The sequence below is a fragment of the Amblyomma americanum genome, chromosome 1 (genome assembly GCF_052857255.1).
Source record: "Amblyomma americanum isolate KBUSLIRL-KWMA chromosome 1, ASM5285725v1, whole genome shotgun sequence".
In the NCBI taxonomy this organism is placed as follows: Eukaryota; Metazoa; Arthropoda; class Arachnida; order Ixodida; family Ixodidae; genus Amblyomma; species Amblyomma americanum.
Genome location: NC_135497.1, coordinates 209176388 through 209198610, shown reverse-complemented (window position 1 = coordinate 209198610; position 22223 = coordinate 209176388). Strand labels below are relative to the sequence as shown.

Here is a 22223-nt window from a genome sequence, read left to right as displayed (position 1 = left end):
GGAAGCCTTTTCGTTGTCTTCCTGATTGCTGGAGTGTCATAACCACAACGTGACAGTTTGCATCAACCTTTGGACATTGAAAAATAAAAATAAATAATTTTAATGTAAATTAGTATTAAACAAATAACAAAATAAGCTCGAAGTCTTGGCACCCCCCCCCCCCCCCCCAAAAAAAAAAAAAAAAAGTTCCGGAGTTCCTGTAGCCTACTACTTCAAACGACTGCGATCTGCCATAATAAATGCATAGCGCAAATTTAATTTAGCGCGCCATTCGAGCAACTTCGATAGCGCCGTAAGGCAGCGCCTCAACGTGGCGGGTGCGTTAAAGAAGGTAGAGGGTCGTGGCGCCCGGCAATAACGTTACAGGCATTTATTTGAGTGTGCTTTGCTGATATGGCTGGATGTGGCTCGACGGAGATATAGAACATGACAACGGTGCGAGCTGGCCAAGCTGAGCGAGCGAGGGAAGGGTAAGCGGCAGCTGACAGCCGCTCCGGAACGGTCGGTGGTGTGAAAGGGGCACGGCGAACATCGGAAAGCAGGAAGGAAGTTTAGTACAGCTCTTTCAGCTTGGAGAGACCGGAGTCTGTTGTGCCGTTCTTGCCGTACAAGAACGTGTGATGAAATCTTGACTCGGAAATCAAACCGCGTGTCGAGTCTGGAATGAGAAACCTGCTCTGGCGCCTGAAGATGGTGAAGCCCACGCAAGTTAGAACCGTCGGTGACATCCCCACCAAGCCTATGCCTACGGTATCGTCTAAGCGGTGTTACGAGGTGAGCGAAATTTAAACTGATCACCATGAAGTGCGAAATTCGGCCGTATATTTTCATTGCACGGGCTGTCAGGCGGTACCAGCTGAATACATGAACTGCAGCAACATTCATTGGGTGGTGCGACGTGTTAAAAAGTGGCCCAACCAGCCCGATTTCGTAGCCGCGGGAAACAGGTGCTCTGGCTGCTCGAGCATCCGTCGTGCAATCGCACTGGTCGGGGTCGCATGGTCGGGCGTCGCATTGTCACAGCCAATGGTAGTACGGTAGTTCTAGTACGTATGGCGCAACGTCATGATGACGTAGGGAACGCTCTCCAAGGCAGATTCAGCGCTTGCTGCACCCCGGTTTCTTTTCGTTACGTTTTGCACCGCCAGCGTAGTACATTTTAGGGGAGTATTGCTCTCTTGACTGTCGTGTTACTGTGTTGTGTGGAAATTTTTCTCTTTGTGTCTGCTTTCTCCGTGTGGCAAGCAGATCTAGCATTGAAATTTTTTTGCGAAATAGAAAGCGTTGGACATTAATTTTTTTCTACAAGTTTGTTTTGTTTCGTTAAAACCAAGGCGAAAGAAAATAACATGAAGGGTTATCTAACTGCACTGCTGTGTAACTTTGCACTAGCTTTGAAAAAATGATGTAGTGATGTGTGCTAGCTGATATGCTCTAGCACCTCATAGTGCCCCTTTTATTATTTTATGCAATCCTTTGTTCATGCTTATTATTCTGCAACATCATTTGCTATGCATGAGGTAAATATTTGTTTGAGCATTATGCATTTCTGTAATCATATTTTCCACAGCATAGTTCATTCGTTCCAAGCATGTAGACCCAGGTAATACCATAACGTTATTACATACCGTTCTGTTTTTGTCCAGTGTTACATTGTTCTTGTTTTTTCTAACGTTCCTTACAAAAGAATGTTGGAATAACATTGCCATTAAACAGTTAACTACATAAATGCAATTTTCTCAAAAGTGGAAGTAACTTTGCTAGAGCATGGCACCAATTGTGAATGTATACATAACTTAACGCTTTGCAAGGACCAGCAATGAGAGCGACACTTGGAGTTCCACAATACTCCACAACCAATGCATGCAAATCACTCGCCTCCGAACGGATACCATCAAAACAAGCTTAAATAGCCATTATTGAAGGGTGTCCCATGTGTGGTAGTGGTTAATAGTAAACAGTTTTCTGTCAAAATAATGGTGCTGTGCATACAATATATTGCACGTGTCTAAGAGATTTATTCCAAGTTACTGCTAGTTGAAGTCTGTACGGTAAAAACAGTGGGATAAGTTCTTGTACATTGCATAAAATATATTTGTAATGTTGTTTTATAAGTTATGATTTAAACATCATAATTAAATTTAGGACACTGTATTAGAATAACAATGTATAGTTTGAATGTTAAACTAACAACGATATGGTACAGGCTGTTTCACACTGGGAAACTGGGAGCGCGTGGCCACTGTGCTTTGTGAAGCGCTGCCGCCGAGAATCGACTGCAAAGACGCATGTGCAAAACAAGCACGGCCGGTTGCTCTTTCCACGCATGCGCATTGAGGCAGCAATTCTCACTGCCTCTCGCATGCAGCGTTACTCGAAGCGCGGCGGCCACATGCTCCCAGTTTCCCTCTAAGTGTGAAAGAGCGTGTACAAGAATATGTTACGACATGTAACAATATGTTACGGTGCAACATATAACATTATATGTGATCTTTTAACATTGTAACACCATTTTGAACACAGCTTTAGTATAGCATTTACCTTGAATGTTAAATTTAAGTTTATGGTTTATGGGGGTTTAACGTCCCAAAGCGACTCAGGCTATGAGGGACGCCATAGTGAAGGGCTCCGGAAATTTTGACCACCTGGGGCTCTTTAACGTGCACTGACATCGCACAGTACACGGGCCTCTAGAATTTCGCCTCCATCGAAATTTGACCGCCGCGGCCGGGATCAAACCCGCATCTTTCGGGCCATCAGCTGAGCACCATAACCACTCAGCCACCGTGGTGGCTTAAGTTTATGATACAACATATTACATTAACTGTTGATCTTAACATACATATAGCGTTCCATTGTAACATGTAACATTCCTGCAACAAGCATAACAAATTTATAACATTTTAATGTTCGGCGCTACCTGAGGATGGCCTACTCTTCAAATCTTGTTTATTTGCTTGTTTAAATTCATGTTATCCCTGAAGGTCTTCGCAGAGAGGGCAGTACATATATCGGCCAAAGAAGAATGCTGTATACATGTGCACTGGGAAGTATAGAAATTAAGGGTGCTTGGTGAAAGGAATAACTGAGCCGAGTATATTTGGCTTTAAGGGATGCTAGTAAAATAAACCTGCTGCTTCCAGGTTGCTGTTTCAACATCATTTATGTTTTCTACTTAAAAAAATCCAAGTGCACAAACAACTCTTGGTACCCAACAAGATCATACGTTGGTTAACAGCAGAGGCAATATTATGACATCAATATTTAAAAAAGAATTGACAGGATGATCATCAAGCTCGATGTTAAAAAGCTATGATAGCCGTTGAATCCCTGGATGATTACTTTGAAGGTTTTGCTCTAATGACTGTTTTTACTGGGTGGCAGTGCTTTGGAATTGAATTGAATTGGCTGTTGGGGAAAAGAAATGGCGCAGTACCTGTCTCACATATCGGCAGACACCTGAACCGTGTGCCGTAAGGGAAAGGATAAAGGACGGACTGAGAGAAGAAAGGAAGAAAAAGGTGGCGTAATGGAGGGCTTCGGAATAATTTCGACCACCTGGGGATCTTTAACATGCATTGACATCGCACAGCACATGGGCGGGCGCCTTTGCGTTTCGCCTCCATCGAAACGTAGCCGCCACGGTCGGTTCGAACCCTGGTACTCTGGACCAGTAGCCGAGCTCCCTAACCACTGAGCCACCGCGGCGGGTGGCGCTTTGGAGGGAAGCTGGTTGTCCCACGGCGTCTTTGAATTCGATTTCAGTATAGCTTTCTTGTTCTACATGCTGTGGGTGGGTGGGATGTCTGTGGGTGGGTGGGCATCCCCCTAGCAGGGGCGTGGGGTGTAGGGAGGTGGCTGGTCAGTGGTGTTTCTGGAGGGCAGAGGCTTCACTCGATGAGGCTTTGTGCAGAGATTATTTCCTGTCTTCACACAAATAATGCCGCATTTTCGCCAACTGCTCTCTCAAGTAAACACTTGGTGGGACGAAAGTTTTCTTTTTTCAGCCCTAAAGTACATTGCTACAAGAACAAAAATTTACTTGGTTTAAACAGCGCAAAAAACGTGGACGCAGAAGGGGCACACAAGACACACACAGCGCTGACTCTGTGTGTGTCTCATGTGTCCCTTCTGCGTCCGTGTCTTTTACGCTGTTTAAACTAAGTATGAACCACCAACTAGACCGCACGTCTACCCTTGAAGAACAAAAATTGTCATGCACATGCAGTGCCTCAGTGTGGGCATTGCAAGCCTAATAAAAAAGCTTAAATCTTCAAAGGTATATTTTTGAACACCCTTTTAACAAATACGCCACATACTATCAGATCAGATAGCAGTTTGATCTCATCTACCATTTTAAATTGCAGTCAGCATATTGAAATATCGTGCGGTTGCTTTGTCTTGTATGCATGAAGATATAGCGATGTACATGGAAAGTGAGCACAAAAACTGAGGCAATAGTGCATAAAGTGAGGTCATTGTGCAGTTCTGGTAGCAAATGATCGTCTTATTTGTGAAGCATCTGAACTCTCCTGCGCATCCCATCTCTTCCTCCACCCCATAAATAAGCTGGTTCTAATGGTCACATTTGCTAGGTGTACCACATTACCACACAGGGCACATTTTTGAGAGCACTCATTCTTTGACCCACTTGATATTAGAGCAACAGCTGTTAAAGGCCCATTCCGTCAGTTTTGTGTAGTATAGTAGTAGAAGTAGTGGTAGTAGTAGTTAGTAGTAGTAATTAGTAGTGATCAATAATAGTAAGTAGAGAACCACTCGGAGGGTGGTTGGACAGAGGAGGGTATGACGAGATGGAGGAATGCTTAACTGGAGGATGGGTACTGTTCAAGGAGGAAGGCGCAGCAAGAGCATAATAATGTGCAACCAGAGAGCGGTTACCATGGAAGGAGAAGGTGGAGGGTTGCCGTGGAAGGAGACGGGTATGGCAAATGCGCAGTCAGTGGGTGGCTGCCATAGGAACCACCTTCTGGGTGGTAACGTGAAAAAAGAAGGATATGGTGAGAGTGTAAGAATAATTAGTTTTGAGGAAATGAAAGGCACAGTAACTGTCCCACTTCTCGATGCCGTGAAGGAAAAGATAAAGGTGAGAGTGAAAGAACAAACAGAGAAAGAGGTACCGTAGTGGAGGGCCTCGGAATAATTTTGGCCGCCTGGTGATCTTTAACGTGCACTGATATTGCACAGCATATGTGCGCCTTTTGTGTTTCACTTCCATTGAAACGTGCGGCTGCTGCGGCCGGGTTCGAAGCCAGATACTCTGGCTCAGGGCAGCTACCATGGAAGGATGAGGGCATGGCAGGAGCGTAGAAATGGAATGCTTAACCGGATGGTGGCTGCCATGGGACTCCCCCTTTTGGTGGTAACCGTGGAAAAAGAAGGGAATGGCGTGGGCATAAGAATGCACAACTGGAGAGGGGTTGCCATGGGATTGTGGATGGAGGAGGGTACGAGGAGAGCAGAGGAATGTGCAAACGGAGGGTGGTTTCCACAGGAACCACGTACCCAAAATGTGGTTACCGTGGCAGGAGAAGGCTGCAGCGAGAGCACAGGAATGTATAACTGGAAGGTGGTTATCGTGGAAGGAGGAGGAGGGGGGTTACTGTGAAAGAAGGGGTACGGCAAGAGCAGAGGAATGCGTAACCGGAGGGTGGCTGCTTTGGGAAACCTAAAAAGAGTGCTCTATAACTATACACATGCATGTCGCGCTGTCAAATTCTTTGCCCCATTATATCGTGAAGTGAAGAAGGAAGATACTTCAGCAGCAGTTGCTGAACCTGGTTTTACACAGTGGTAACTGTCCTGTGGCTTTTTATTTTCTTTGTTGACTCCGCCCCATGCCTTGGAAGGTCCATTGACAGATCACTCAAAATTATGAGCTTTTTTTTCTTTTTCATTTTATGGCAGTAGTATTTACAAGTATGAAGTATGTCTCGGGCAAGCAGGCGGAATAGATTTGTCCAAGGTATATTTTCAGCAGAATGGAATAAATGTTTTGTGATGTGAGACAGGGCAAAACTATTGGAATGTTACCTTCATTTAGCTTTATCTATTGTAATTAGAGGTTGGAGTTTTCACTTTAAACCTGAAAAACAAACTGATATACGTACGACAAAATTTTTTTGAAATTCAGTTTTGACTTAAAAAAGGTTAGTATTCTTTATGTGTGTCATAGCGTGCTGGCTATCAAATACAATTTCAGTCGGTCACAAGAGAGAATTAACAAAATTTTGCAGAAGCCAGGAGCGTGCAGAAACAACAGGATCAATGGATTAAGAAATGAAGTTGTACATTTTGAGGCATTGCTCCGCTACTTTAAACATGCGTTAGGTGCAGACCGAGAGGCTTCACCACATCCTCAAGCTTCATCTACTAGTTTAGCGCCTTCGGCTTCCAGACTGCCATCACCTTATCTGAGCCGTTACTTGGTTAAGGAGTTTTCTCGTGGCATGTAATGGTACTGACAACATTTGCTATCATAACAAACCGCTGTAACTCTAAACCATCCACAAGCGTCAAGAAAAAATGTCATATTCTGGCTTCCGCGATGGCTCAATGTCCACAATGGCTCAGTGTTCACAATGGCTCAGTGTTCACAATGGCTCAATGTCCACAATGGCTCAGTGTTCACAATGGCTCAATGTCCACAATGGCTCAATGTCCACAATGGCTCAATGTCCACAATGGTTCAATGTTCGCAATGGTTCAATGGCAGTTCTATCACTGCTGTGATCGCGCGAACTACATGATTGGGGCCCATCTGGTTTCTTCTGTATTCCTGCTGCAGTCACTTTTTCTTATATCCAGTCTGAAACTGTTTTTATGGGGCATTTGCTGCTTTCACACTTCCTTCCGTGAGTGCAGGAGTCAGCAGTGCATCGCAAGCAACGAATACATGCACTTGTATTTATTGCATGCAGATACAATTATTTCAACATAAAGGCAACTAGGCAGAAAAAACTGGTTCCACTTGCATAAGCGAGGCAAGTATAGGTGTTGCTGCTCACCTGTATGTTACTTTTTTCCTGTTTTTTACAGTGCAGTTTTTAGAATTTCTATTGATGTTTTTGATGCATGGCCCGATCACTTAACTTCCATACTACATTCAGAAGCGTTAGCTCTTACTGCTGTCATTCGAGCATTTCTTGTCCAAGATTCCAAGATGGCGGCCTGAAATCTCAGGCCAGTAAAATATGACCTCCCCCCCCCTTAGCTTGGAAAAACTAGATGCCCCCTTCCCTTATGCCAATCCTTGAGCATTTGATTCACATGAATCCTTGTTTGAATTGCATAGTGAATGGCCCTCCCATCATGTCATCTGGTCAGCTGACCTTTTACTGTTTCTTCTAATTTAGTTTCTTCAACTTTTTTTGCTTTCTTTCAAAATAATGGACTAAACTGATTGCTCCATGAGATTTTTAATATCAAGCTTTGGGTAACATATATATCTGTAGCAAACATTATTTGAAGGGTAATAAAAAACTGGGCCAGCTGAATGCGATTCCATACCTTTCAGGATGCAGTGTATGCCCTGAATAACCTCCAGAGCAATGAAGCTACTTTGAAAAAATCGATGCAGCACCCAAGCACTGCATTCCTCAGGTCACGGCGAATGCCTGAGCACCTTCAGGCTATTGGTCTTCAGGTGAGTGAAAGTTGTGAGTGCACATTGTGCTCAGAGTAGTGATGCACTATTGTGGGATTGGTTTAGATCTCGGACATCGATGCCCTCAAGATAATTCATGTGGCTGGAACCAAAGGAAAAGGATCAACATGTGCTTTTGCTGAGAGTATTCTCAGGCACCATGGCTTCAAAACAGGTCTCTACACGTGAGTGGCAATGGCTCTGTTTGTCCTCTGTGTTACACAAGTCTCACAAAAATGCAGTAAGCTACAAGAAAAACTTTGACTGCAGTAGCTGTTGTATCAGCCTTAACCAATTTAAATGGCTTATTGCATTTAGCTCATGGCTTCCAATGAGTGCAGAGATTTGCCCACCATGGCATGCGCTGTACATAGTCTATTCATGTGTTTTGTAGGGCTATAGTTGGTACTGGCTTCATAAGCATGTGCAGAGGGGTGGCAAGGGGGGCATGGTCCCCCTAATAGACATGGAGGAGGGGGTGTGCAGGTTTCACCCCATATTGTTCACTGATACCCAGAAGACATGAACGGGTGCTACCGTGAACAGTCCACTCTGGCTTCACCAATCTGTCTGAAGCCTGCTTAACTTTGAAAACCGAACTTTGAACCAAAACTGTAAGTGCTAGCACACGTAATTCGCATTTGGCCTAACCGCATTTAACCATCCGTCTTTTTTTTCTTCTTCCTTGCTTTGGGAGTGTTGCATGGATGCTTTGAGAGTACCTTACCGGATTTCTTGCACAGCTGAGTCTTGAAAACCAGCAAAACATTTTCACATTGTTCGTTACATCCTCAGATTTGTCTTAGCCGAGTTCGTCATAATGGGAGTCTAAGGCGCCTGTAATAAATGTGTGTGCCTCGACACTATGTGGCACATTGCATCTAGAGGGATTAAAGGATTTTATAAACAGCCATGTGGGCCCTCTGCTGCTATTTTTGCACTGGTTGTCCCAAATTTGGTCTTGAGTGACAATTGCGCAGGGCTCTGTTTTAACGCGATAGTGTTAGGGAGCTCGTGCCACAGAAAATCCGGAGTTGTCGTCGGCGTCATTGATCGTGAGCGAAAAATCCCTGAAAAATCCCCAGAGAAGCAACCTTGGAGGCAAGTGGGCCAGATAGGTCACTTAACCTTGTGGCAGCATCACAACCTGCCCACCGGATTGTGAGAAAACTGCCCACCGTGGCAGATGGTTCTTAATGGCTCTTAATCCCAGCAACCTGGATCACAGAAGTCCCACCAGTGGCAGCACCGGCCATCGCAGAGGAGTGACGCATCACTTTGTTACGAGGACTTTCAGAGATCTATGTATGTTTAGTAGAGAATGCCAAATTCTGCATATATGGCCATTAACCCATTAGCTAGCACGCAATATCCTTAAGGCGGAGCTTAAGTGTTCCCTCCAACTTTTTTGTATGTGACATAGTGTCGCATACAGAAAGCATAGATGATCAGTGTGATTGATGTAGCAGAAATGCATTAGCATTAGGCTTACTCATTTTGGGTCCTGTTATATGTGTTAATGTGTTCTTTGTGTAGCGAATGAGAGACAGGAACATTTTCCCTCACCTTCCACCCATTGCCCCTCCGCCCTCTCTTTTTTTTCAGTCTCCCTCCTGTCCCTTGTAAGACGAAAGATTTTCCCTCTCTCCACTTTGCCACCTCTGAGGGAGGTGGAGGCTTCAGAGAACACCACCGACAGACACTTTTTTCCTAACTGGGACCTCTAATGCTAATGCTTACTGCGATTGACAGTCATGTAAATGTGCACATTCTAAACAGTTTCTTCCCAATGTGCGTTCGTGTAGGTGTGGTTGTTAAGGTTGAGAAATGTGCGAATTAATTTTTTAAACTCTTTGCTCACACTGCTGGGTTGGTTATCGTAAATTAAATGGAAAATGTGCTGTGCTTTGTAAAATTTTCTAAAGATGCTTTGCATGCAACTGAAATAGTTGCTGAATTTTGCAGTGGAGTTTCCATCACATTCATGATGCCTAAAGTTGTGAAGAGAACAGTTGCCAAGTCAGGCTGTGGGAGCTTCAGCTTTCTAGAGACTTCAGACGGCAAAGGAGACAGCACTTGTTCTTGTCTAAAGCCTTTAGAATATGACGAACATAATGGGAGCCCCACTGTCCGTCTTGGTGACCATTCTAGTTGCATGCAAAACCACAAATGCAGTGTACCTCAAAACTACTTATGCCACATATATCATGTATGTAGATCCATTTGTACCAGCAATGTTATTTACAGGGTAGTAATTATGTGTATAATTCACTATCGTCACAGCTCTTTTGGCCCACCATACTTTTGTACTGGGTCACGCACTCAGAATGACGTCATTCACAGGCCTGTGCATATACAGGGATAACAGATCTACACTCCAAAACAAATGGTAATTATTATTGGTATTATGGCACATATGGGGCTTACTAGCACCATTGTTTCCTGACAGATTCACCACCAAGGTTGAAAAACCCAGGACCTGAAATTTTTGTTTCCACTGCTTTAATATAAAAAAAGTTGTAATCTTGCTGTTGCAGTTCTCCACATCTTGTAGCAGTTCGAGAAAGAATCAGGATAAATGGGAAACCTTTGTCCGAGGATCTTTTTGCCAAGTACTTCTGGGATGTCTACAATGACCTGAAAATTAAGGTTTGACACTTTATTTCTATTGAGGCACTGAAGAATTATACTGCTACATTGCTGATAAAGTGCAGTGAACATTTTGTATTTTTTCCAGGAAGGAGCAAACATGCCAGCCTATTTTCATTTTTTGACTGTCATGGCTTTTAAGGTATTCGTCAAGGAAAAGGTGAGCGCTACATTGTATGGTACAATTTAACCTGCTGGCATGGTGATTTTTGATTGTGTAATTATTATTAATGTTGCTTGTAGGTTGATGTCTTGGTACTAGAAGTTGGAGTTGGTGGTGAATATGACTGCACCAATGTTATAAGGTGAGGGCATGGTGAAAGCATGAAGTTGTTTGTGTAGTGTTACTAATTAACTATACTGCTGTATCTATAACTGCCCTGCTGGTTGACAAATTCAGGCACACATTGTTGTCGTACTTGTTGTTGTTGTCTTACTTGTTGTTGTCGTAATTGTTGTTAGGCACACATTGTTGTCGTACTAAGCTGGAGTTGGTGGTGAATGTGATTGCACCAATGTGATAAGGTGAGGGCATGGTGAAAGCATGAAGTTGTTTGTGTAGTGTTACTAATTAATTATACTGCTGTATCTATACTGCCCTGCTAGTTGACAAATTCAGGCACACATTGTTGTCGTACTTGATGTACTTAAAGGATAAATTCAAGGCTGTGTCTGGTACATAATCTCGTGTTCTTGGAAAAGCATGTTAGCAGAGCCCATCAACTTTAATACTAGTACATGCTAAATAGCCTTGAAATCGCCTTGTGAGAGAGTAGTAGTTGGAAAGAATTTGGCCATGAGCGCCTGAACTAAATAAATAATACACTTCTGCACGTAGTAGAGAACCCACAGTTGTACGCAAAAGTTTGAGAGCCCTTTCCAGCTACTCTCCGTTTCATGCTTCTGCGTATGTCTGTTAAGAGATGGCTGTTGGTTAGATTATTTCAGACATTATGCAGCTACCATGGCTGCAACCAGTCAGCCGTGTTTTGGCAGTTTAGGAAGCTCTGTTCATTAGAAAATTCCCACGTGCGTTGGCAGCCGGTGGTGGCACTCAGTGGATGGGGCCAGCGAAGAATCGCTGACCTTTCAGCATGCAAAAGGTGATAAGAGGAGAAGGAAAGGCACGAAAATGCTAGAATTCAAACTTTGATTATAGTTCACTCAGCTTCTAACAAACACATTAAAAAAAAAAATTCTTGCTGGCAGATCATGAAGTGGCGTCCTTTTACATCCCAGGCATACTCCAACAGTGCTTCCATTAATTTCCTTCAAGCGTGTGCTTGTCTTGTAGCTAGTTTGACTGCCATTGTTTGTTAACTGAAACTTATTGGAATCCAGTTGGAACTCAGTTGTGTCCATGTGCGATTTTAGAAGCTTCAATTTGTCGTTATTTATGGGGCACCTTTTCAGCCTGCATGTCATGTTCAGAAACTGTTCTTTTTGCACACTTGTTTGTGACAGACATCCCACAGTGGTGGGCATCACGTCCTTGGGTTTGGATCACACACGTTTGCTAGGCTCAAGTGTGCAAGAAATTGCTTGGCAGAAAGGTGGAATCTTCAAAAAAGGCTGCCCAGCCTTCTCACTTCCCCAGCCGGAGGGTGCATTCAAGGTGCTGCAGGAGAGAGCCAACGAAAGGGGGGTATGTAGCCTAATATCCTTTGGCCCTCATGTATTCTTTGTTGTTGCTAATTTAATCATATTGTAGTTTGCCAACCTCACTTCATGTGACCAGTGGTGGTTGATGATCTGATTAAAAGTTATTAGGAGTGTTCATCCATCCTGTCACAACTCATATAAAATATTAGCTGACTGTGCTAGGCTACCACAGTGCTGTTGGGAATGTTAGATTGCTGAGCCATAGCTGAACTTCCTGGTGTGCTATAACTCAGTGTAAGATTGTTTTAGCTAGGCAGCGGAGATACGCAATGATATGTGAGCGAAATTGACAATGTCAAATTTTTGTTCAGAATGTGAATTGTTCAGATGCACGCGATGACAGGGCCACTTGAGAAAATTTCAAGTTTGGTAAAAGTTAAATACATGAGCATTCAGATTTGAGTTTGAATAGTGTGACTTAAGATTGACACACTTGGAGCAAAGTGCATCATTTGTAGCTACACTTCTTTGGAAGTCATTAAGTAGCTCTAATAATTATTTTTTTGCACACACAGTTGGAGGTATTTATTCAGATTGCTAGTAACATGTAATAATTGTTTCAGTTCAGTGTCGTGTTTTGTAGCTACGAGGTTGCATGACCAACCACTCTAGGCAGGAACATTCTCTTTGGTACTTTTGTACTTGTTAAAGTTCTTAAATTGGTGTACATTAAAAAAAAGGCAAATTGTAGGACTTGGTGCGGATTCTATTGTATCCCGCACTTTTTTTTCTAACCCACGGAGTTACATTTGCATATTACAGCATTTGAGAAAAGCATTCGTGTTCCAAATGCAGCTGCCTGCTTTCAGAAAAATAAACAAATTGTTGATCGAGTCTGATTTTTTAATGTGTGTCAAGGCAGTTTTAAATTGAATCGCAGTTTTCGGTATGCACTGGAGGGCTTAATTAAATAAGATCTCTAACCTGCTTCTTCAATTTCAAACGTCTTTAATTTCAGCAGCTTCACTTCTTGCACATTCCAGAAATCAGCTGCATACTGACTTTCTATGAACTCACTTGTCATATGTTCTTAGCTAGCAGTTCTTGTTGAATTATACATCTGCAACATCTGAAGACATGTTACTTCAGCACTGATAAAGGTGCTTGAAGGATAATGTGATATGATTGTGAAAGCTTGATGGGCCCCACACTTCCTGTGTCCCAAGCCTACATACCCTTACTGCTTTATCAGCAAGTGCCCAATGACCCCATCTCAGCGGGTGTCTTATCTGCTCTAGTTTTTGGATTGTTCATGTGTATGAATTGCTGCTAGATTCCTGCCTCTGTCTTGTTTACTTAAAGAGTGACACTGCTGCTTTTTTGCTGTTATGGGAATTTTATCTGAGGCAACCTCTGCAGAACTATTTGAATTAGTAGTGCCTATGGTTTCAGAGCTGCACAGTCATTTTCATACAACCTTGGGTAATAAGGTTGCGTGCCCTGAGATATGAGTAAACTGCCTGCTCTTAAGTGCCAGTTACACTATGCAGTAGTGAAATTGCTTAGGTGTGTCTTTTAGTGGCACTGTTATCTCCTTAGTGTGTAGCCTGTGTAGTACATGCTAGACATGTGGATTGCAGCATAAGCTTTGACTAAAGGTGGAGTGTGCAGTTTTTTGACCACACACAAATGAAACTAAGGAAGGTGCCTGTTCATTGCCAACATGTAAATTTTTTAAATACATCCTTTCACATATTTTTTGTGCAGGCATGTAGAACTTGCGACAGAAGACAGGTGATGACTTGCTACTAACTTTTGTTCGGAAAGACAATTTTTTTGGGGGGCTAAGGTATGCAAGGTATATTAGTTCCCACATTACAGTTAACATTCAATAATTTCTGCTCAAAGGAGACCAAAAATATGCTAGAAATATGTTAGAATTATGCAGAGTTTGAAATTGACGAGACCAGAGCACTGGTTCAAATAAAGCTCAAGTTCCAATGAAAGGAAATTCAGTGTTATTTTTTGATGGGCAGAGACAAAACCACACATGACGGGATGGGCGCGGATTACTTAAGCGAGTTTGAACTGAATAGAGTCCACTGTATTATAACTAAGAGACCACCATGGTATTATGAGGTGTGTCAGGGTAATTATGAAAGCATATTATGTTGGTGAGTGGTAACGATCTGTACTGAACACATATAAGTGTTGCTGCAGTGGAGCAGTTGCCAGCACAATAATGGCAAGGCTGATCCCATCAGTAGCTAACAGCAACCTCAACCTTAAAACTCTGGATGTGTCATTGATTTCCTGAAGCACAACAATCCACTTTCTTGTAGTCTGTTAAGTGTTGATGTTTGTTCTCATCCCTGCCTGATGAGTTTCAAGATCTGTTTCAAGCTGCATAGTTGCATATGATGAATAGAAATTCGCTAGTGAGTGAAATTCTTATTGGTAGATTTTTGGAGCTGTTCATTTTACCTCAAGTCAACATTTGTCCAGTGGGCTGGTTAACTTTTTACCCAAAGGATTTGTAATCACGTCAGAGTTGGCACCAGTGCTCAGCAATTTTTTTGTCTTGTGTTGACTGCTGCACTCTGATCAGAGGGAATGTTGGTTTCCACAGATCTTTTGCTGTGTTAATCATTTTTTAATCTTCATTGACAGAGCTTGCTTTACTAGTGCATGGTTAATGTGTTTGGATATTTTCACCCTACTAGTGCATGGTTAATGTGTTTGGATATTTTCACCCTAGTCTGAGAAATCATTTTTAAGTTTCCAATCACATTCCAAAAGTGTCATGAGGGAAATTGCTTTCATGTTTTTCTTCTGCATTCATCAGTTCTTGTGTCCATGTGATGAGCAGAGATTTCCTTGAACAAATTGAAAGGTTGAGGGTGACAGGCATTTTTTGGAGGGCATTAAATCATTGTAGTGCAGCAAGTTTGTTAACCTTTTAACCATCAACCCTGAGCTGTAGGCGTCATGGGAGATTGTACCAATATCACCAATGACAAGTCACTCGTCCGGCCGAATGTTGTGCTGCTCCCACTGCCATTGACAAGTTATGGTTGGTAATTGCGTTAGTTGCAACATTCAGCTCTCGAAGGCAGTAGTTGTTCATGAAAAACGCGTTTTGAGCTTTAGTGCATGTTTTAAGCCTGACATTAGTCATTTTCACCAAAAATTTCCAAAACAGTTTGGCATTTTTATTAGGTTTTTCGTAAAATAATTTGGCGGTTAAAGGGTTAAAATGCTGAAGTTGACTCTGTCTGTTCCAGAAAATAATCAGGGATAACAAGGAAAAGGACTGCTGTGATTATCAAGTGCATTCTTTAGCACTTTAGCTCCCTTGGGCTGAAAAATATGGCAGAATGATATTGCCACCTAGTGTTGCCAGGTGGCGCAAGCTGTCCGCGAAGACGATGAGGTTGCGATCGTGCTATCGCGGATCGGCCGCCATTACCGTTTCCTCTTGCCGACTCCAGCTGTTGAAGCGTCTCTCCGTGAGAACTCCGTGACAATTTGGTGGAGCCTGCTGGGTACGAGTATCCCATGCAAGAAACCCCTCCAGGGAGCCGTGCCGCCAGCCCTGCGCCGATTGACACCCCGGTACACCGCTTCAGCCGGAGGCTGCAGGGACTTTCACCGGAGCTTGGACCACTCGCGACAGTCATGATGCCAGCCACCGGTATTCTCACGCAAGCTGCCGGTGCTACACCTGCCCACTATACCTTGCAGACCCCGCGGGTTCCCAAGGCCTTCCACGGGGACCTTTTCGAAGACGTGGAGGACTGGTTCCTTCACTTCGAGCGTGTGGCTGCTTATAACCAGTGGGACGACGCCGCGAAACTAAGAAACGTCTACTTTAGCCTAGAGGATGGCGCCCGCACGTGGTTTGAGAACCGTGAGGAAGTTCTAACTTCCTGGCGAGAGTTTCGCCGTCGCCTGCTGGAGGCCTACACCAGCGCGGATCGCCGCGAAAGAGCGAAGCGGGCAATCCAGTCCCGCGTCCAGCTACCGAACGAAAGCGTACAAATGTACGTCGAGGACATGACGCGGCTCTTCAGGAGAGCTGATCCTGCCATGCCTGAAGAGAAGAAACTTCGGCACTTAATGAGAGGCGTCAAAGAGCAGCTGTTCGCAGGCCTCGTGCGCAGCCCACCATCTACAGTTGCTGCATTTCTTTCGGAAGCCACAACGATGGAGAAGGTCCTGCAACAGCGTTGCGCCAGTTACGACCGGCCCGTGCATGCTGCTGCAGTCACATCATCGTTTGCCACCATCGGACAGCATCCTGATGATTTGCGGGAACTTATTCGCACAATCGTGCGTGAGGAGCTTCACAAATTTTGTAGCTCGTCGCAGCCTGCGCTCGGTTCCATCTCCGCTCTTGTACGAGAGGAGGTGCAACAGGCGTTTCGGGGCCCTGTTCCTGTGGACTACCACCGTCCGATGTACGCCGAAGTTGCAAGGCGTCCGGCTCCCGCTTCGCCGCCACCAATTCACGCCACGCCTCAAGCCCCGCGGCCCTCTGTGCAACCGGTGCAGTACTTCGAGGATCGTCGAGCACCCCTCCGAAAGGCCGACGTTTGGCGTACACCTAACCGACGACCGCTCTGTTTTCACTGCGGAGAGCCAGGTCATCTTTATCGAAATTGTTATTACCGACGCATCGGCATCCAAGGCTTCCGCACCGACTCACCGAGACCCCGTCAAGGTGAACGACCCCCTGAAATTGAAGAATTCCTTGCGGACCAGCGCAATCCATCCCGAGCGCAGCGGCAGTCGCGCTCACCCTCACCGAGGCGCTCTTCCCCGACACCTCCCGGCTTCTCGCGAGCGGCACCGGGCCGATCGCCAAGTCCTCGTCGGGAAAACTGAAACCCGCGACCTTCGGGGGCGAGGTCGCTGGGGGGCGCTGTGCTGAAGACCTCCCGTCGTCGCCGCTACAATCCGACAAAAACCCGCCGACGCCATCACCAGAGTTAAAAAACCGCGTTTCTTTAGAAATACCCGTTCTTATCGATGGTCGCAGAGTAAGCGCATTAGTTGATACCGGGGCCGATTATTCGATCTTAAGTGGACAACTGGCGACCATTCTGAAAAAAGTGATTACCCCTTGGCCTGGCGCGCACCTTCGAACTGCCGGCGGTCATCTGGTTACGCCCAAGGGTATGTGCACTGCTCGCGTTCAGATCAGCAAGTCCACGTTCGTCGTCAGCTGCATCGTCCTGGGCGAGTGTTCTCGGGACCTAATCCTCGGCATCGACTTTCTGCGGGAGTATGGAGCAATTATCGATCTGCGCAACCGAATCGTCATGTTTTCCACAGAGCAAGCCGCCGAACTCGACAACTCCTGCCAACGCAGTGCCGCACTTCGCGTTTTCGCCGACAGCGTCACACTTTCGCCCCGTAGCAGTGTTTTGATTGAAGTCGCCTGTGCTGAGTTGCACGACGCTGAAGCAGTCGCCGAGGCTAATCATTCGCTCCTCCTGACTCAAGGCAACTGCGCCGCTCGAAGCTTACTAACAATTCGCGCTGGCCGGTCTGCGATCCTTGTTACAAATTTTTCTCCAGAGCACCGGCACCTTTTCTCTGGAACTGCGATCGCTACCGCTGAAGCGGTTGTGGATGTTCCGGTCTGCTTTGCGTTCGCGGCAGCGGCCCCTGACGACCAATCATCGCGCGCCACTGACGACCAATCTGTTCCGAATGTCGACATCAACTGCAACCTCCCCGAAGGAAAGCGCCTGGCCTTAGAGCACTTGCTATTGGAGTATAAACAGTGTTTCGCTTCTTCGTCGAAAGTTCGTCAAACGCCCCTAACGCAACACCGGATCATTACGTATGACGACGCTCGCCCTATCCGCCAGCAGCCTTATCGTGTTTCCGCCAAAGAACGGGAAGTAATCCAAAAGCAAGTTCAGGAGATGATTGACGACGGTGTAGTTCAACCTTCCCAAAGCCCGTGGTCTTCGCCTGTTGTCCTTGTTAAAAAGAAGGATGGAACACTTCGATTCTGCGTGGACTACCGTAAATTAAACAATGTGACTAAAAAGGACGTCTACCCGTTGCCCCGCATTGATGACTCCCTGGACAGATTACGGCGTGCTAAGTACTTTTCATCCATTGACCTGAAGAGCGGTTATTGGCAAATTGAAGTGGACGAACGGGACCGCGAAAAAAACTGCCTTCGTTACACCAGATGGCCTCTATGAATTCAAAGTGCTGCCTTTTGGCTTGTGCTCTGCGCCAGCGACGTTTCAACGGATGATGGACACTGTCCTCACCGGCCTCAAGTGGCAAAGTTGTCTTGTATACCTGGACGACGTTGTCGTTTTTTCAGAAACTTTTGAACAGCATCTCGTGCGCCTGCGAACTGTCCTCAGAGCCCTCCATTCCGCTGACCTTACGCTGAAGCCCCAGAAGTGCCACTTCGGTTACACAGAGCTCAGGTTCCTCGGTCACGTTGTGAGCGCCGACGGAGTTCGACCCGACCCCGACAAGACAGCCGCCGTCGCCAATTTTCCTACTCCGACTGACAAGAAAGCTGTCCAGCGTTTTCTGGGTCTCTGTGCATATTACCGACGGTTTATTGCGGACTTCGCAAAGATTGCAGAGCCGTTGACGCGCCTCACCAGGAGCAACACCTCCTTCGTTTGGACAATAGACCAAGAGACGGCTTTCTCTTCGCTCCGCCAACGCCTTCAGACATCTCCCGTTCTTGCACACTTCGACGAAGAGGCCGACACCGAGATCCACACCGACGCCAGCAATATCGGTCTTGGAGCTGTCCTTGTCCAACACCAAGAGGGCATTGAGAGAGTTATAGCCTATGCTAGCCGTACTCTCTCCCGCGCCGAACGCAATTACTCTACGTCAGAGAAGGAATGCCTTGCTGTCGTATGGGCCACCATGAAATTTCGCCCTTACCTTTACGGCCGCGCATTCAAAGTCGTAACCGACCACCACTGCCTATGCTGGCTGGCTAATTTGCGAGACCCGTCTGGACGATTGGCCCGCTGGAGTTTACGGCTCCAAGAATTCGACATTACCATCGTATATAAGTCGGGCCGTAAACACGAAGACGCCGACACGCTGTCGCGTGCACCACTCGACTCTTCCGGTCCCGAAATCGACGACGACAGCGGTTTCCTCGGTATACTTAATGCATCGGACATAATAGCCCGGCAGCGGGCTGACACGGACCTCCGACCGCTGATTGACAACCTTGAAGGTCACGCCATGCCTCTACCACGACACTTCGCTCGACGTCTCGGCTCTTTCTGTTTGCGCGAAGGTATCTTATACAAGAAGAACTCGAGAGGCCAAGAAAGAGCTTACCTTCTGGTACTTCCGGCCGATCTTCGCGCCGACATTTTATTGGCATGCCACGACGAGCCCACTTCAGGCCATCTGGGTTTTTCCCGGACGCTCGCCAGGATACGCCAGGACCACAGCTTATCATCCGCAGAGCAATGGGCTAACCAAACGCTTAAACAAGACCATTGCGGACATGCTGTCAATGTACGTAGACGTTCAGCACAAAACTTGGGATGAGGTGCTACCGTACGTCACATTTGCGTACAACACGGCCCTCCAGGAGACTACACGCTTTACTCCCTTTCGTCTTGTATATGGACGTGAAGTCCAGAGCATGCTTGACGCGATGCTACCATGCCTCGATGACGACCAACTCGCACCCGATGTTCATGAAATTGCCCAACGCGCTGAAGAAGCCCGTCAGCTTGCCCGCGTACACATCGGCCAGCAGCAGGGCACTGATGCGCGCCGTTACAACCTTCGACACCGACAGGTCGACTACAATCCCGGTGAACAAGTTTGGGTGTGGACACCTGTCCGCCGCCAGGGCTTGTCCGAGAAACTACTCTGCCGGTACTTTGGCCCCTATAAAGTGCTACGGCGTATCAGTGATGTTACCTATGAAGTGGTTCCCGACGGTGCCGCGCAACCGAGACGTCGCCAGCCCAACAGCTCTGACATTGTGCACGTTGTGCGGCTTAAGCCGTACTATGCCCGATAACGGCTTAGCGGCCCTCCGTTGTGACTCTGTGTGTGCTCCGTTTTCCTCGCGTTCTTCTCTGTTTTTCTTCTGAACCTTAGCGCGCCTACGCTGCTGGCGGCACCACTGCGATGCCCTTCTTTTTCGGAGGGGGGAATAATGCCACCTAGTGTTGCCAGGTGGCGCAAGCTGTCCGCGAAGACGATGAGGTTGCGATCGTGCTATCGCGGATCGGCCGCCATTACCGTCTCCTCTTGCCGACTCCAGCTGTTGAAGCGTCTCTCCGTGAGAACTCCGTGACAATATGAAGATGCAGTTTTATATTTTTCCTGAAAAAATTAACAAGATTTGCACTATTGTTCAGAAACAGGCTGAGAAAAAAAGATGTTTGAAAACATTGTGGTCTCATGTTTGACATGTTGATTAGTTTTGTGCTTTGAAGATATTCCGTGTAGGATCCACTTTCCTTTTGGGATTGAATACCATACATAAAATGCGGAGGTTGTGGGTTTGGATCCCACTGGCTGCATTTGGTTGTTTTTCTTCTACTTTCTTATCAGTTAATTTTCAGCCATAAAATAGTTACTAATATCCCACTAATCACCACCACAAATTAGAAACAAACAAAAAACATTCCCCTCTGCTTTCCTTAGTATGTAGGCCATGTAGGATGTTGTGTGAAAACCCGTTTGAGTGAGCACAAGGATCCTTTGCATTTGGCCCTGCATGCACGTTAAGCTTCCCATTGTAGAGCGTATATGTTCATCCTGGTTTGAAAGAAGTGGTTTTATTTAATTGCCTGAATCAGCACAAGACAAAACTCTGCAACATGCATTGGGAAATTCTGGAAAAGCCAGCATGAGCTAGGTCGTGATGAGTTCGTGTAGTAAGGAGATGAGTTTCTTGGGTGCTATGTTGGAGCATATGTCAGTAACGTCAAAGTTTTGTTTCCTGGCGTGCAGTTGTGGCCTTGGATGTATTTGTCTTTCTGAATCAAAATATGTTGAGAGTTGCACTTGCCTTGTGTACCTGTTCTGTGTATAGCGCTGTTTGGTTACAATGCTTCACCAACCTGCCCATGTTTCCTTCATGTAGAATTTGTAAGGTGTGCTGGTGCATAGTTATTACTGCAGCTTTCACTTGCTTCATTCTTGATGTGAAGAAGCATGTAGGGAAGCAAGGCTCATAAATTTCAGCCCTTTTTATTTTGCATATTTACAGTGTTCCCTCAGTATAGCACCACCACTCCTGACATACGAGTGTGAGGTGCCACTGTGCCGTCTGGGAATACCGGGAGAACCACAGCAGGGAAATGCATCCCTTGCTCTGCAATTGTGCAAGACCTGGCTAGCAAAGCATTGCTCTACAGATTCTGCATTAGGCAGTAAGTAGCTTCAATAAAGTGGCGGGAAGTTTTCTGCCTGAACTGCTTAAGGTCTTGGGCTGGAACTTATTGTAACTCATTTCTTAACAGAAAAGCAAGCAGAAAGAGATACTATTGCGCGGAAGTGGCTTGAACACCATGATCTTCCTTTCATTGCTGCTCCTTTCCCAATATCGAAGCTGATGGCTAAAGGTGAGTAAGCAGAGCGTTCTAGTCTTAGTTTCTCGCATGTGCAGCCGTTTTTTTCTCCTCACTCTAAACACCGTCCTGTGTAAAATATCGGGTTTTATGCTACACAGGTGTGTGTGGAAGGTAGTTAGTGGAAAAGGCCAATGTACAGTTGACAAAAGTATGAAAGGGAACGTGCAAGCAAATCCCACTCCATGCCAGCCGGCTGCTCATGCCTGTTCTTCACACTGGAGACATGACCTATGATGCTTGTGTGTAGTCTGCTTTGAAAAGCAGGATGCCAGTTATGTGTTGAAATTGACTAATGTCACAGTTTGTCATAGTTTGGGTGAGTTGGTGTGACATGGCTCTTGAAATATAGTGCAACTCAAAGACGAGGACAACAGAGGAAGTCAGGACATCCCGACATCTTGACAGACATCCTTGCTTTCTCTGCTGTCCTTCTCTTGAGTTGCGCTATATTTTTAAAATGTATTGAAGTGCTTTACACTGCCTGCTGAGCCATGTTGCCATGCCCATGACACCATTGTTGCTTTTGCATAGTGGCACAGTGGTTTTGTGGCCCATGCATTTATGTTATAAATGTGAGATGTTACAGGTTTATAATGGATACTTCAGTACTGTAAAGGTTGATGTTCTTGCATGTAACTGGAAAACAAACCTTTTAGTCCCGGGAAGAAAAGGCCAACAGAACTAAGCAGGTA

The 22223-nt window shown here is 45.7% G+C and overlaps 1 protein-coding gene across 4 annotated transcripts in view; it reads left to right on the top strand.

The window, feature by feature from the left end:
* The first annotated feature begins 315 nt into the window (after nucleotides 1-315).
* The window catches only part of LOC144114552 (folylpolyglutamate synthase, mitochondrial-like), a 33091-nt gene continuing 11183 nt past the window's right edge, over nucleotides 316-22223 (top strand). The window contains exons 1-10 of one of the 4 annotated variants that reach the window (XM_077648371.1): nucleotides 316-774; nucleotides 6942-7004; nucleotides 7538-7666; nucleotides 7733-7851; nucleotides 10204-10315; nucleotides 10404-10475; nucleotides 10559-10620; nucleotides 11780-11960; nucleotides 21168-21330; nucleotides 21421-21522. In XM_077648371.1, the coding sequence (XP_077504497.1) occupies nucleotides 7595-7666; nucleotides 7733-7851; nucleotides 10204-10315; nucleotides 10404-10475; nucleotides 10559-10620; nucleotides 11780-11960; nucleotides 21168-21330; nucleotides 21421-21522 (883 nt within the window). In that variant the 5' untranslated portion in view covers nucleotides 316-774; nucleotides 6942-7004; nucleotides 7538-7594. The remainder of the gene's footprint in view (nucleotides 775-6941; nucleotides 7005-7537; nucleotides 7667-7732; nucleotides 7852-10203; nucleotides 10316-10403; nucleotides 10476-10558; nucleotides 10621-11779; nucleotides 11961-21167; nucleotides 21331-21420; nucleotides 21523-22223) is intronic. The other 3 variants (XM_077648369.1, XM_077648370.1, XM_077648368.1) reach the window with 3 other exon arrangements.